This window comes from Boleophthalmus pectinirostris, unplaced genomic scaffold (genome assembly GCF_026225935.1).
Source record: "Boleophthalmus pectinirostris isolate CB_2022bp ecotype Guang Dong unplaced genomic scaffold, ASM2622593v1 HiC_scaffold_8, whole genome shotgun sequence".
Lineage (NCBI taxonomy): Eukaryota > Metazoa > Chordata > Actinopteri > Gobiiformes > Gobiidae > Boleophthalmus > Boleophthalmus pectinirostris.
In genome coordinates this window covers 33,548,393-33,564,655 of record NW_026571515.1, presented here as the reverse complement: position 1 = coordinate 33,564,655, position 16,263 = coordinate 33,548,393, and the positions used below count along the sequence as shown (strand labels likewise).

General features: G+C 39.4%; 2 protein-coding genes across 2 annotated transcripts in view; one reads left to right on the top strand and one right to left on the bottom strand.

The window, feature by feature from the left end:
- The window catches only part of LOC110164508 (tubulin alpha-8 chain-like), a 113,912-nt gene that overhangs the window by 4,229 nt on the left and 93,420 nt on the right, over positions 1–16,263 (top strand). The gene's annotated exons all lie outside the window — the stretch shown is intronic.
- scrt2 (scratch family zinc finger 2) lies at positions 6,811–14,012 on the bottom strand. The gene is made up of 2 exons (XM_020930064.1): positions 13,835–14,012; positions 6,811–7,598 (listed from the first exon to the last, which is right to left on the bottom strand). The coding sequence occupies exons 1-2, from the start codon at positions 14,010–14,012 to the stop codon at positions 6,811–6,813; spliced, it is 966 nt and encodes a 321-aa protein (XP_020785723.1).

Here is a 16,263-nt window from a genome sequence, read left to right as displayed (position 1 = left end):
ACATGCTATTACACTTATTACTGATGATTTCCCTTAACAGTGTATAGGTAAATCTGCTGTTAGATCTAAATTTACATACTGGTGGGTAGTGATTAATGAACCTTGTTGAAGTAGTGCTCTCGTCCAATCTGGAGGCTGTGTTTTTTTTCTTGAAGACACTGAGAAGATGACAGCTCCTGGGGTCACAATCTTTGAAGTGTCAGAAAAGCGCGCACTGTTTTTGAGCTTGTTTTCAATAATTTAGCTGATGTGCGGAGGCAGTGGCTGTGGGAGGGGCATTCTGTCTGCATATGTCTGAGTGATGCAAGCTTGCAACGTCCGAATCACTGTATAGTTTCTTCACTGTGAATATATAAGGACTAAACCAGGGCTAAACCAGGACTAAACCAGGACTAAACCAGGGCTAAACCAGGACTAAACCAGGACTAAAGAAGGACCGTATCTCTAAAATAAATAAGAACTAAACAACCAGGAACCACCACCACCAGGACTGGAACTTAGAAAACAGATGTCTATACCAAGAGTAAATAAGGACAAAAAAAACAGTCAAAACTAAGACTAAATCAGGACTATCTTCCTCCTGTAGTCTAAACCAGGACTGAATCAAGGTTTAGGCTAAATCAGGACTAAAGTAGAACTAAATCAAGTCTAAACCAGGACAAAAGCAAGTTTAAGACAGGATTAAACCAGGGCTAAACCAAGAATAAATCAGATCTAAACCGGGACTAACCCAGGCCTAACTCAGGTCTAAACCAGGTCTAAATCAAGTCTAAACCAGGGCTAAACCAGGGCAAAGAACTAGACCTATATTCTTGGAGGTAGACCTTGTCACTTGGCTGTCAGTGTTCTGTATGCGGCCCCTGTCTTGTACCTGCTTCCTCTCTCCTCTGCTGCTGTTGTGACACGCAGCACACCCACGGGTGATGTAATTGGATTCCACGGGTCCCCATTTTACAGTCCATTGCCGTGTAATGAAATCAGTTATTTACTTTCATCATAAAATCTGATAAGGGCCAACATCTGCCGGTAAAGTTTGACTGAGTACTGCCCATGAATGCTGATATGATGACAGATAAAGTGTGTGTAGTATAGGGCAGGTTTCATTCATCCTTTGGAATCTGATTATTTCAGTCTCACCAGAGACATTGTCAATAGTATTCTAAGGGTGAGGTAGAGTTACTTATGAAATACATCTCCAAACTGAACAATCCACAATTGACCTGATTATTTGTAGTTTGAGAGGTGGGCCATAGTATATTGACTGCACTTTGATGCTTAACTTTACAGTGTATTCACATTTGTGTAATACATAAATCTCAACCAATACAGATTTTAACTCTTTTATAAATATTTGTTCATGTGAATATTGTTTTCAGGATAACATTGCCCACTACTAATTAGGATATAGGTCCACAAACCTGTATAGAAACAAGATACAGTGTGTTAAGCATGCGAAATTTCACTTTAGTTAATCTGTGCAGACAGAGAGGATATAGTTAACAGTACGAGATAAACAAACTGAAAACATCTGCATTTAGAATTTCAATGGCCAATTTCCCCACAGAATTCTAACCTGTCCTTCACCTACATTTGACAGTTATTGTCCCTAGTGTTGAAAGCTTACTTTTTCCTAGTGTAATATCAATGATGCTTTCTTATCTTTAAACTTTAAACTCTTGTGGTAGAGACTACCACTACCTGCTTGTCTCCATGGAGTGCTTATAGCTTTGCCTGAAATGCTTCACAGTATGGCATTAAACTCGTCTATCTCCATGCAGTGTGATGTAACCTGGCCAAGTTTTTATTCATATCCATGAATATTCTCTGTGTAAAAATGCAAGTTTTTCAAGGCTTTATTGAGCAATCAAAACAAATAAAATAAATGGTAGATACATTTAATACCATACTGTGGAACACTCTAAGCAAAGCAGTATCACTGTGGAGACACGCAGGCCAGGTAGCAAACCCTTTACCAAAAATGACCAGGCTCACCTTGTAATGTAACTTAACATCACCAATAGATACACTTTTATCTGAAATATATACAAGGAAGCAGTGATGGCTATTGACTGATATTTGACTCTTTGAAAAGGAAAGATGTAATTACAGATTTATAGATTTTTTTTTTGCTGGGAACTTTTTGCTGACCTGACTTCTGCAGCACGGTAGAACAACAGTAGTGGTAATTACTCGCCCATAGTTGTGTGTAGGGGAGAGATAGTGCTCCAAGTGTCTAGTTTCAGCCTCTCCTCTGTCTCATTATACACTGCAGCTTGCTGGAGGACACTGAAGGACAAGCGATTGCATTCACGTCTTGTATATTCCCCTGAAACCAATCAAGAAAAGCCACGGAATAATAATCCTTGTCCGCTGTCATGATTCATTTTTATTTTGCCCCATATTTTTGCCCGGCATTTGAGTCATTCGGAAAAGACCGGTCCCAGCGTAAAATCAATGTTCCATTAAAATTTAACGAGGAGGAAGGCTTAATAGTGGTGGAACAGATGCCGAGGCTTTTGATAACACCCACGTCTCAGGAACTTTCATTGAAGCTGTCAGGCCCTCAGCCCAGCACAAACAAAAGGAAACCAGCGTCCTGTGGATTGTAGCGGCGAAATAACAAGTTTGTAAAAGAATAGTGAAGCTCATATAATCTATTAATCATCAACCGAGGAGAACACGATATACTGTAATACTGATTCTAAAGAGCTCAATCTTACCGGTGTCTTTTGGGGTTTAAAACTAGGACTGGCACAAAAATTCTACATATTTTTCTAAGACTGATTAAGCATGATTTTCTATTTCTATTTTGATTTCTATTTTTCCTTTTATAAAACATGAAAAGCATCTTCAATATTAATTTTCTGAATATAAACAGGACAGACTTTTAAACAGTGCCAATTATTGATGCATGTTGTAACTGAGAGAATATTGGCTGTAGACATCTCCATTATAAACTATATTTTCACAATGTTTACTTTTTTGTTATCTGTTTACTACTATGTTTTGTTCTGTACAAAATGTATGGTGAAATCAACATGCATTTGTTCTCATCTTATCCAACTCCATAGTAAAGTCTTAATCAATAAAATCAGCCATCACAATAATGTTGACTTTTTGGAGGCATAAAGTTCTGAACTAAAATGACATATGCCTATCTTTCATCTCCCAAAGTTAAAAGTGCACTGTGTAACTTTTCTAGTGGAAGGCCTGTCACCTCCCAGTCTCCTCGGAGATGTCATTGCTTTGTCTTGCGATTAAACATGTCTGTCTCCACAGAGACAAGTAGGGGACGCTGCCAAGCCAAATTACAGGTCAGATCTATGGAAAATCATTGCTTACAATAAAAATTTATGTTTTTCTAGGGATTTTTATGGCAATAAAAACACTTGTAATTGAATGTAAGATAGTCCTTGTGTCATCTCATGCTTGTTTTCATGGAGATAAGTTTCATACTGTGGAACTTTCCAGGCATGGAGACAAGCAGGTGGCAAATCTGCTCACCAGAAAAGTTACACAGTGCAGCTTTAAATCAATGCATTTTATAAGTGACAGTGCACAGAAAAGAGAGTGGACTTAAGGCTCCTTGTGCTATGGTTTTATTAACGTTATCATTGCTATTGTTGTCATCATCATTATTATTATTATTATTGTCACAGAAGAGAAATCAAACCTTCAGTCATGGCTTCAGTTTGTTCACACTCAAATGGAGAGACACAAAAAGAGGAAGAGCTGGAGAGAGAGAGAGAGAGAGAGTGGAGTGAAAATCTTAATCATTTTTCTTGAGGACCATATGGGAGGTTTCAAGCAGCCCACCATATGTTGAAGGCTTTTGTCATGGAAATTATACGTTTTTGGCACTTTTCATTGCGCAGCCGAGTCGGGCACATCAACAAAATAAAACCAGAACAGAAACTCCACAGACATGATCAGATCTTAAAGAAACACAAGAGTTTGAAGTGGATTCGATACTTAAAACAGACAACTTTGAATCAAGACACTCCCTGATTGGCATGGCGTCCCAGACTTTGTGGTATACCTGTATTATAAGTCGATTTTTTCCATTTTTAAAAAAGATAGCATGAATACAAAAGGAGCAATTATATGCCTACATGCATTGTCATATTATTGCTGTGGTATATGTACAGTATATTTACAAAATTGTCAAAGAGGAACAATGTTTTCGGACGTGAAAATAGAATTAGAGTGCGCCTCCCTTGATTTCAATGGTTTAAGCCTGATTGCGGTAATTAGTTTTAAATGATGGTTTTTGGTGCTGGAGCTTAGCCGTGGAGAGACAGGTGGTTGGAGGCTTTCATGCAGTGTTTCAGCTGGACTCAGACAGCTCTCAGTGTCAAGCATATTCGGTTAATCGATCATCGCGGTTTAGAGCTGTACGGTTTAGCAATTTTTGTGGACAAGTATTGCAATTGCATTGAGATTTGACAGATATGTTTTACAAGATTCTGCTCAGATTGCCTTAACATTTGAAAGGAGATTGAAATATGAACTGATAAATTAATACAAGAATTCCATGCATTTCAGAACATTTTTATAATTTGTAGAGGTCTAAACTACAGGTACAACAAGATTTTTCTATTAAAAAAACAGGATACTTTGTTGTTTAACAGAGGACATTCTTTTATCTAAATTATTGCAGCCTTTGCGATTTGATAAATGTGCCAACACAAATTGCGATTCTGATACGTCATATAGTATCAACTATCCCTATATGAATAATCATGTTACAATGAAAGAGTGAGGAAAAAAAAATATATATATATTCAGTCAGTCATTTAAAATCAATAATAAAGTGCTTTTTTATCTAGCTGTTCACATTAGCATTAGCATAGCATATTATCATTCAGAAAGTTGAGTGTTTTAAAGCTGACATACTCTAGAAATGGCAAAACATTAGATTATGAAATTAAGGATTTGCTTTTGTTTGATGATTATGGTGTCAGTAATCGTGAATTATCATTAAATCGTGATCTTTCTTTTCACAATAATTGCAAAGCAAAATTTTGATATCATGACATCCCTTGACTGGACCGGACAGCGCTGAAACCCCTCTATTCTGTCTGTGTTGTTCTATTGGAGAGTGTTGTGTATTATCCAATATGCAAATGGCTGACAGTGCGTTTGCCTGCTGCTGCTTGACCTTCCCCGTGGAGGTCGGCTCTATCTGCAGTCTGTCCCAATGCACCTGTTCCTCCACAGCACCAGCTCTCTGTACAACTCAACACGTGCTGGACTCTGCGCTGGGCTAGTGTAGTGTCATTCAAATTACCCCCAGAACAACAAAAGGCAAAACAAACAAACGGAGAAGAGAAAACCTCCTTTAAATTTGATTGGATGCTTCAGATTTTTGGTCTAAATCATGGTTCATGGTGGTTCTGTTATTGCTTTAGTCTTTGTGAATCACAAATGCACGTATTGTTGACTGATGCTGATACACACAGAGACACTAACACTATCGTTTTTGGAACAATTTATTGCCTGAGATTCAAAGACAAAGGCGCGACACGAGGAGGCGCTGCCGTTGGGGGAAGAGCAACATGCAGAGGATTCAGGATCTGTTTGTGATGTCTTTTATTGCCTGATATCGGCTGCAACAGAACAGCGCTGATTGTGTTACAGGTGAATTGCTGTAAGAAAAGTTATTGCCAACAAAAGTCTGCATTCATTCACTGGGCCAGTGCTTCTGTACATTGTTCCTCTTTAAAACTAAGTCCCAGGGACTCTACAGTTTTCATGCATATCAACATTTTCTTTGAAGATCAGCAGCATCTTACAAGATCAATGGATGTCCATATTAAAACAATTTAAAATAAAATAAATACATGATAATAAATAAGTAATAAATAGAAAAAAATAAATAAATGATTAGATTAATAAATAGTCAATAAATAAAGTATTTACATGATAAATAGATGGGATTTAAAGGTGAGTGAAGCTTTGAGCGACAGACTGATGGACTTTGTAACTGAGGGTGAGGAGCACAGAGCCGAGGAGGAAGAACGGGGCATTGCTATAGACTCTGTGAGTTTAACACTGAACAGCCTGTTCAACAGGCGACGGGAGCATTCACTGTTACAAGGTACTGACCTATGGCCTATGGTCCTGTAGCTTATGTAGCTTTTTGGAAAACCCACAGTTACAAAGGAACCAGCACAAAAAATAACTCTAGAAAAATCATATAGAAAAATAACATCCATTGAATTTAAACATTGGTGTGAAAAAGGGTTCTAACCTTTAAAATGATCTCCCTTTTTTGCAAATACTGTCATAGTTCACATTTTCATAAAAAGTTGGCAGTTGCAAAAGAATTCAATTCTCAGCAAATAAAAAGCAGCATAAAAATACAAGAGGTCATTTTGTCTAAAAAACAAAGAACACTGTTAGTTCTTTTTCATGTTTTTTTTTCTTTTTTCATTACTATTTGCTATAAAATATCAGGAATCTAAATATTATTACTATTGATATCAATATCATTATAGTCATTGATAAAAATTCACATGCCAGGCCTCATATATAGTGTGAGAGTGTACAGTGCGTGTACATGCGTACATGGCTGTGTCCGAGTCTATTATACTGTGAACACTAACCTACAGTCTCTATTTGGGGAAGGTTGTTGATTGTTAGTTCCTGTGGGCGATTAGCTACTGTCGTGTGCAGGGGAAAATCCAGCATCTTTTGAAAGTGTCTTTGCCATAATTGTTTCTTCACATAATCTCAGTGAAAATATTGCTTTCTAAAAAAAGGGAAGAAAAAAGGCATGGAGGGCAGAGTGAGCAGGATTATTGTGTGTTAGTTTTCTGATCCGGAGTCGTCCTCGTCTGCTGAGCCCTTGAAGCACGCTGACTCGTAGTGCTTGTTCAGGTAGGACTTGAGGGCGAAGGTCTTATTGCAGCGCTTGCATCTGTAGTGCTTGAAGGCAGAGTGCGTTTGCATGTGGGCGCGGAGGTTGGAGCGGTCGGCGAAGGCTTTCCCACAGTGGGCACAGGCGAAGGGCTTCTCTCCTGTGTGTGAGCGCATGTGGCCCTGCAGGAGCCAGGGTCTGCTGAAGGCTTTGCTGCACACGTCACACTTGTGCTTGAGGTCGTGGGTCAGGATGTGCATGGCCAGCGCGGGCATGGACACGTACACCTTCCCACATGTCGGACACTTGCGTGCCATCTTGCTGTCCAGGCTGCGGTGCGTCTGTTTGTGCCGGCTCAGGTTGGACGAAGTGGCGTAGGTTTTGCCGCACTCGTTACAGGTGTGTCTCGCCGTACCGCTGACCCTCTCCGCCACCACTTCGCTGGGACTCTCTCTGGAGCTCGCCCCCCGGTGGTCGCGATCGCCCTTCCTCCGTGAGCGCCCGTCCGAGATGAAGAAGGCATCCATGGTGTACCCCTCGGCGGGACCATCCGACTCCCCACTATAGTATCCGCTGGCTGTCATCCCGGACTGTGGGCTGTCAGGCTGCTTGAGGTCGGGGTCGCAGTACTCTTCTCCTCCGCTCACCGGGCTGTACAGAGGGTCCGACACCAGCCTGTGCTCCAGCTTCTTCTCCCCCTGGTACACAGATGGTGTGATGTAATCCTGGATGTAGCCTGCATAAAAGACACACGCGGTTAGGAGGCTGTCACTATAATTATAAACAATAATCGACTTCTACTAATAAAAATCGTTCAATACATGATAAATGGAACAACAATTTTTGGGCGTTAATTAGAGATGTCACAAAACTAGTATCGAAACTAGATACTTATGTAAGCAGGTACTGGTACTAAAAATGTCACATTCACAGGACAGAAACGAACCTTTCCTGAATAGGTCTGCATGATCTTGAGCTGTATCATAACAAGCATAAGACCACATAGACTAGAATCCGCTATGGAACATACTCGGACGACTGAGGGATTACACAGATAAAAGGCCACAAAGAAAGTACTATGATTTAATGTCATTCTATTGTCTAAATAGTGGTATCGGAATAGGCATTGAGCATCAATTCTATTCTCCAGTATCGAAATCGATCGAAATTTTAGTATCGTGACAACAACATTTATCCTGTGTCCTTTCTTTGCACACTAAGTGGGTGGGAAATTTCTGGTTATTTTTTTGCAGTATAAGATTTGAGCTATAGAAGGTTAAATTATGAACTTATGACTCATAGATATACAAATAAATTACTTAAGTGTTGTATTCTGCTATTTCTACACAGCAGGTCATAGCATAATTCTTCCCTATGGTTTGGTTTCAATATTATCATCTATATTTACTTCACCGATATATCGCACTTCATAATGTGTTATGGTGACAGGCCTCCATGCGTTTGGCCAGAGGTTTTGATGGAGAAGGACACAGTGACACGCGCTGATTACATGATTATCACGTTGGATGATTGCCCTTCATCAAACGCAGGAGGAGACATTTGCATTTCTCCACATCTAACAGGTTAGACACAATAGCGAGGAAACAGGACACGCTTAACTGCATTTATGAAGGTTGTAATTTTACAGTCGGGATGAGCAGCCGATAATAACTCATCAGAGATCTCTCCTGAGTGCCAGCTACACTGCACCAGGATCTTAAATGAAGCCGTCTTATTGATTAGAACTTCTTTGAAAGATAAGACTTTCTTCATCTCTGACACCTCAGTCCTTTGTGACTGAGCTCTGCCCTTGTTTCGTTAATGAAGATTTGAGCTGAGGCCTGAAGTCAAACAGATGAGCTGCTAATTCAAATGAACCATGCGCACTGTTTATGGGTGTGTCATGGTTCCTTCTATTGATTCTATATCAAATGCAGCACTGGCAGTTGTAAATATCTTCTGGTTTTAGCTAGTTTAAAGGGCTTGTACCTATGTTTTTTTCCATGTATTTGAGCAAAATGTCATGCCCCAGTACAGATATATTATATATTATATATATTATACGCAGCTCTTGAGATTGAAATAAGTCTGCTGTGTACTGCCTGCATCTAATTATAAAGCCTTTTATTGTTTTATAGTCAGGAAGTGCACAGTTAGCATGCTACACATTGCTAGGAAACTCCGCTCTTGTCTCGAAAGTTGTGAAAAGTGCTTTTAAGCATAAGATAAGGGAGGAATAACTTAAAACCACTGCAAACCGTTTAAAATTAAGTAGTTCTATTTTTCACATTTTAAGACAGTAAAAAACAGATACAGCAGTTTTAACACAACACAATGATATCTGTGTGATTTTAATGTCTCGTAATTTGAGGGAGGTCTATTTTTGTTAGAATCATTTGACTTTTGAGCAGTACAACAAAAGGGAGCAAAAAGGATTCGACAGTGGCATTTACACAGTACTGAATGAGAATTGGCAAAATGAAAGTTTTAGAGAAATTCTTTCCTCAAATGAATGGCTCACTGCATAACGCTACAAAAAAGCTCAACTAAGCTCTGAGCGCAGCATGCAGTGGAAATTAGGTATTGACTGTTTTTTAATGAAATTCAAAGTTTTCATCTGATCAATAGACTATCATCTGTAAAATAGTGCAGCTGCTAGAACAGTGGGCTCAAGAGAAGGGAAATAACATAACATGAAAGCAGATCACACACAGTAGCAGTGCACCTATAGGCATATCATGATAATTACTATATAGACTTATTGTTCTATATATGATCAATGAAACAATACTTTTTGGAGGGAAATATTTATCATGGGTATTTTTTTGTACCAGTGGAGAACTTAAGTTATTTTTCTGTACGATAATAAGATTTGAGCTTAAAAAGGTTGGATAAATAACAAGCTGAACAACAAATGGCAAAAGAAATAATACTTTATACTTGTAGTATTGCTATAAACATATATAATATTTAATCTGATATTAGTCCTCTTTTAATCAGCAGAGACAAAAAAGTGACATTTATTCTCCAGACATTGCATTAAAATGGTATGAATGCTAGCATGAATTGCTGCTATCCATAGGAGGTGCTGACAACTGCACAGCTCTTTGTTGTAATGACATGTATGTTTATGCCAGCTCCCATTGGACAATGCAGTTTTCTAATGTGGAAGATAGCAGGCGTGTTTCTTTTATTAAGTTGTTTTAGATGAATATTGCAATTTAACATAATGATCCACAGGTGTCATAGATTAAAACTATATAGCAGGCACAAGCACAGTAAACTGAAAGAAACTAAAATAATTCAAATATGGATCACTTGTGCCTCCATAGTCTCTGTACAAACCTGAGGGAAACATTGATATAGAGTAGGTTTTTTGGGATTCTGCTTTAAGGCTATTGTGTCAGTGGCAAAAATCAATATTATTATTTACCGTAAATAGTTTCTTCTGCAATATATGGCACTTGAAAATGTTTACAGTGCATTGAGTGTATAGTTGTGGGGCTGGATCGGGCTCTCTCCCATTGTTTGTGCAGAGGGTCACCTGTCTAAAGACGCTCAAGTGGCCTCAAGAAGCAGCCCATTAATTCAGCTCAAGTGCTCCTCCTGAGCCTCCTGAGGGCTCTGTTCACACAGCACTTTGTCACAGACACGACCGTGACATCTGCAGACAGAGACACGCTGCATGGCTCTACACTGCACTGAGTCTAACCACCAGGCAAACGGTCAATGCCACAGCACAGGGCCACCATATTGGATGTGATCATATGCTATTTATTAGAACTGCATGATTGTGAAGGGGAAATAGATCATATTTTTTAAAGAGGGCTTTAAGATGAATTGCAGTTGAATTAAAATTGCGATTTGAATTAACACACATAACAAAGGCTTCACGTACAATAATTTCCTCCACAGACTACAAAATATCTTATTCTGCATAAAAACTGCTAACCCTGTAGTTTACATCTGTACAAACATGTTCCAAAATGTTCTTGTATTAGTTTGTCAGTTTGTATTTCACTCTTTTTGTTAATTCTTCTGGACGTGTTTCAGATGTGATGTTTGAACAGAATGCTATTATTAAAACATAAAACATACATCTAATCTCAATTTCAATGCTTGTCATAAAAAATCATTTGTCCCTATTTTTTAGTATTGCGTTTAGACTTGTAGCATTAACATTTGAAAGAAGAAATATGAACTGATAACGAAAGAAGAATCAAATGCATTTCAGTGCATTCAGTGAGTAAAGGTCTAAGCTGCAAGGAAAGACTTGAATCATAATGAACAACTTTATTTATAAAAATGATTCAGGGTTAGTAGGGGGTTAGGCAGGGTTAGTTAGTAAGCCTGAATCATTCTTATAAAACTGTTCATTACAAATTAGGTCATGCTTTATTGAGGCTGATGATGTAGCTGCTACAACTTGTGTCTGAATATTTTGTTGCTGTTGTTGACACTGTTTTACCTAAAATCTGCAGCCTCTTTGATTTGCCAATTGCACCAGTTCAGATTGCACTTTTAATGTATTTGTAGACACTGTGCAGTTGTGATATTCCCCTCACACCTTTATTATAGTCTATAGAAACAGAATGTAAAATGTAATGTGAAATACAAGCTTGTTTTATATCACAACAGAGGCTTGTACATGCACACAGCACACGGCCGTTTACTGCGTTTCAATTAGCCAAGGTCAGACAAGAGCTCATCATTTAGGGCTAACGCTGTATCAGCCTTTACAGCTCATAGGCTCAGCTCTGTAATGCAAAGCAAGCATGTAATTAATGGAGCCTCTCAGCCACCCCTCTTTGTTGTTCGACAGACACTCAAGTCAAATGTCTGCACAAAGAGGAGAGAAACGCGTCCTGCCCACAGAACTGCTGACGCTGGGCTTTCGGCTGCTCGCACAATCCGCGCTATTTTACTGTTTTTCACTCTGCATCGGCTCAAATCATCCGCTCAAAAAGACTTACATTTATAGCAAGAGCAACAGTGTGTTTGTTGACATAAAGCTGGCCAATGAGGTGTCAGTAAAGATCCAGAAATAAGGCGATTTTTTTGTAGTTATAACTGAAATATTTAATTCATAGGATTAATTTATGTTATTGCAAAAGATTGTACTTATGTTTAGTGTTTGTTAAACTGATGGAAGAGGTGCCAAATATCCAAAAACAATTATCATTTTTATAGCTATAACCAAAATATAAAATGTGTTGCATTTATTAGAATTTATTGCAAAAGTGTCCAGTGTTTGTTTACTATATCTGACCAATGAGGAGCAAGTACACATCCAAAACAAGAACATTTTTATTGCTATGGATAAAATATAAAAATTCAAAAACAAGGACCATTTGTATAGCTATTCACGGGGTTTAAAAATTCCTTCCCAATATGAAGGATTTTGTGAGGACCTTTAGAAGATGTAAACTGCTTAGTTCTGATAAAGGGCAATTGCTACAGCTTGTTGAAATTCTGAAAGAGCTACAATATTTAATTTGTTGAAATTTACTGCAAAAGTGTCCAGTGTTTGTTTACATAAATCTGACCAATGAGGAGCGAGTACACATCCAAAACAAGGACATTTTTATTGCTATGGTTAAAATATAAAATGTTTTGAATTAATTTTATTTTATTGCAAAAGTGTTTTACTTATGTTTGGTGTCTATTTACATGATTCTAATTATGCATTGTTAGTAAACAGAAACAAAACACAATTGCCATAGCTAAAATATTATTTAATGCAAAAATGTCCAACGTTTGTTTACATAAATCTGATTGGATGTTGCCAATAAACATTCAAACACAAACACAAGCTACATTTTTTACCAGTCTAAAGATAAAAAAAAAAAAAAAAACTATACTGAAATATATTTTATAATTATGTATTCTGACCACATGTTGTTTGACCTACACATTTGAAAGCAAGTGAAAACATTATAATCCTTTCTAATCCCGATGCATCTAAATCTCAGTGGCCCTTTTGTCAGTGTTGACTTTGTTAGTTGAATAACAGGTGGCAGAGTCACAAGCTCTAGCCTTACTCTGTGCCAACAATCCCACATCATAAAAATCACAAAAAGCACTCACATTTTGGCCTTAAAAATGCTACAAAATGGATGACAGTTTTAGTGGAGGATGCCCTGAACTAGCTTGGACTGCGTGGACACCAGAGTACAGCTATGTTAGTTCTTCATGTTTACTGTACAAGCTCCATCACGTGATCTGCTTCTCTTTGCTTCTCTAGCATTTTTACATCCTTTTTCCCCCCCCTTTGCTTTCTCCTCATTCCTCCTGGCGCTACCTTATACAGTGCTCTGATATCTTATGTGGCGGCGGTGGGTTCTTGAAACTCTAAGCTAGTTTTCAAATGCCCGGAAGGACGAGAAAGATGTAGCATAGAGAGATGGGGGTGGGGTGACTGTGCATGGATGGGGAGAGGGGGGCACGCAAGGGGAGGATCGGACCATGATGGGAACCCAAGGACAAAAACAGCTAAGGACAAATGCATATCCGATACTGATCTGCTTTCTGAGGTTTTTTTTTTGTACAGTCTATGTAATGGGCCGCGCGTGTGGCTAGCATCCACAGGTTTAAAGCAGCTACCAGATACGTCACCAAAGCTTCTACCGATTAGACACACATTTTGTTCCCTATTTACATAAGCTAATCCGCCACTGTGACCTGAATTGTGCCGTCCTTCACTCTATAGTCAAAAAACAAAAGTCTACTACGGGCACACGGCGATGGGGGTTGGGTGAGCGTGGAGGATTATTTAGGGATATTGACGCACATATCATCCACAAGCATGTAAGGAAGTCCTGTACACTATTTGAGTAGCAGAGCAGAGCCTATCTAATGTAGAAACAAAAGAGAAAGCTACTCTAAGTGGAGAAATGTAGGACATGTCTACAAGGCAAGCACATATTTAAGTAGAGGGCTGCAGAGGGGCAGACTGGAGGCATGTAAACTCACCATTCTCACTGAGACGGACGCCCAGAGTAGTCACAGGGTCCGAGATGGAGCGCGTGAAAGTGAAGTCGTCCAGAGGCTGCTGCTGCTGCTGGTGATGGTGGTGGTGGTTAGACGAGGGGACGTTGGATGAAGAGAAATCATCAAGCTTGATCTTCTTGACCAAAAATGAGCGGGGCATGTTTCAGAGGATGGGAGCACTTAGTGGAGAAAAACACATGAGAGAAAGAGATGCTCGGACGGTAATCCTTTTGGTGAATGTGAAGACGTGGCCAAAAGCACGGGATGGAAAATAAAATGTAAATCAGAGAAGAACAAGGCTGGCGACAATGCTGTGTGATGCTCTCTGGCTCCCCCAGCTTCCCCCAAAACATAAAAAAATAAAAAATAAAAGCGATCCTGTTCAGCACTGGATAGCTCCTGTGATGCAGTAGGCTTAAGGGACCAGTGAGGAAGAGAAGAGATGGAGACAGAGCGGAGGAGAGAGGAGGGAGAGAGACTGTCAGACTAGCTGAGATCAGCAATCACGCCAGCCTTTATATGGGGCACAGGCAGTGGAAGATCAGGTGGTGCTGCGAAATGGAGCTGCTTAGCTTTAATCCATCAAATGTCCCCAGGGACACACATCAAATTACTACTGAACCGTCTGTGCATTCACACACAGACAGAGCAGCAGACCCCCCCCCCCCCCCCCCCCCCCCGCCCCCCCGCTACTGGAGGAGGAGAGAGGAGAGGAGGAGAGAGCAGAGACAATGGAGATGTGGATGAGAGCACTCGCTGTCCTCTCCCCCATTGTTTTCAGATGAAGTGGCACAGTTTATGTTTGCCTTGTAGCGGCCCTGCCTCCTCTGTCAGCTCTGTTACCTCAAAGCGCCTCGTGTCACTGTTGTTACGGCTCTTCTGTTATAACTGTGCTGTTACAGTATTGTACAGGGCTCATACACTAGTGTGTGAGTGTGTGGAGCTGGACTGTAGATTCCAGTAGAGCTATCTCTCCTCTCTCTAGCTCTCTTTCACACAGTCTCTCTATCTCCCTCTCTTACTTCCTCTCTTTCACTCTCTTTTTATCTCTGTCTCTCTCTTTCAATCTCCCCCCATCCTCTCTCTCTCTTTCTATCTTTCTTTCTCCCTCTCTCCATTACCGCTGCACAGATGTGTGTTCTGCCATGCGTGGCACTGAATTATCTGATTAATTAATTACATCTTTTTTGATTAGGGTGAAATCTCAAATTAGATTTGTGCTCAGTAAATTGGCCAGATATTCTCTGGGCTGGTTTGTATTTATGTGAGTTCATCAGCTCATTTTGTGAATTTTATGCTACATTATACAAGCTGTAATTCATAAGTTCAGGATTTGTTTCGCCCTTCAGCGTAAATCAAAGTGAAATATTTAAAAAAAATAATTAGATTGCAACTGCTGAACAGCACGGTGCACAAGCACCTGTTTGATGCACTGTTAAAGGGAAACACTTGAACCAACCGTGCTAATAGCAAATGAAAAATAGCGAGTTAAGGTAATTGAGTTAATTACAAAATTAAACAAAACAAAACTGCACCTAATGAATGAGAAAATATATAAAAATGAGATGTTTCCTTTACCACTTGTAGAAATGACATTCTTTAAATTGGACATACTGTGTGTAAAATGATGGACTTATATAATCTTTTAACCATATTATAATAATGTTCCCTCATCGACTTACACTTAGCTGTATTTCTTGATTCTTGATTTTTTAATAATCCTGCATTGTCCTATATTGCCTCTCAGTTCAGCAGTTTTGAACAGGAAGTCAAGGAACCAGTTTCTATTATTTAGCCATTTTAAATCAATACTGCGGTTTACAATGAGCAATGTGAATTAAGTAATATTAAATTTCACACATTTACCAATTATTATATTACCAACTCTGAAGTTATAACTTAGAAGATTCCCTACTGCTTGCAGAAATTCCATGTTATTTTAAGATTTAGTAATTTCATATGTCTAAGTCTTTCCTGTTGGTCATAATGAAAAAGCGGTTGAACCTGGTTAAAAGTGCCATAGATTCATGTTGACATTTAGGGGTGCCCTCTCTCTCTACTCATGGCCTTATATCAAACCTCCTCCCTGTACAGTACATGACCCGGGCGCACACATGTGGCGGCTCTCGCACGGATGCCCTGTTAAATCAGAGCCCTGGATTTATCATGCCCATGTGATTGTACATTACAAGACAAGTTCATGTTGCTGTCACCAGGGCCGCGCTCATGAGCAGAGGCAAGGACACAGAAAGGTCAAAGGAGGAGTCATTGTCACAAAGAGCAGCTTCAGCCATTTTACCTGAATTATATGTTCACTATTCCGTTTATGTGACTGTAATATCTGCATTGGAGCTTTCAGATTCTAGACGATGTGATGGCATGTTCTCAGATGAGAGGCAGGAACCAGCAGG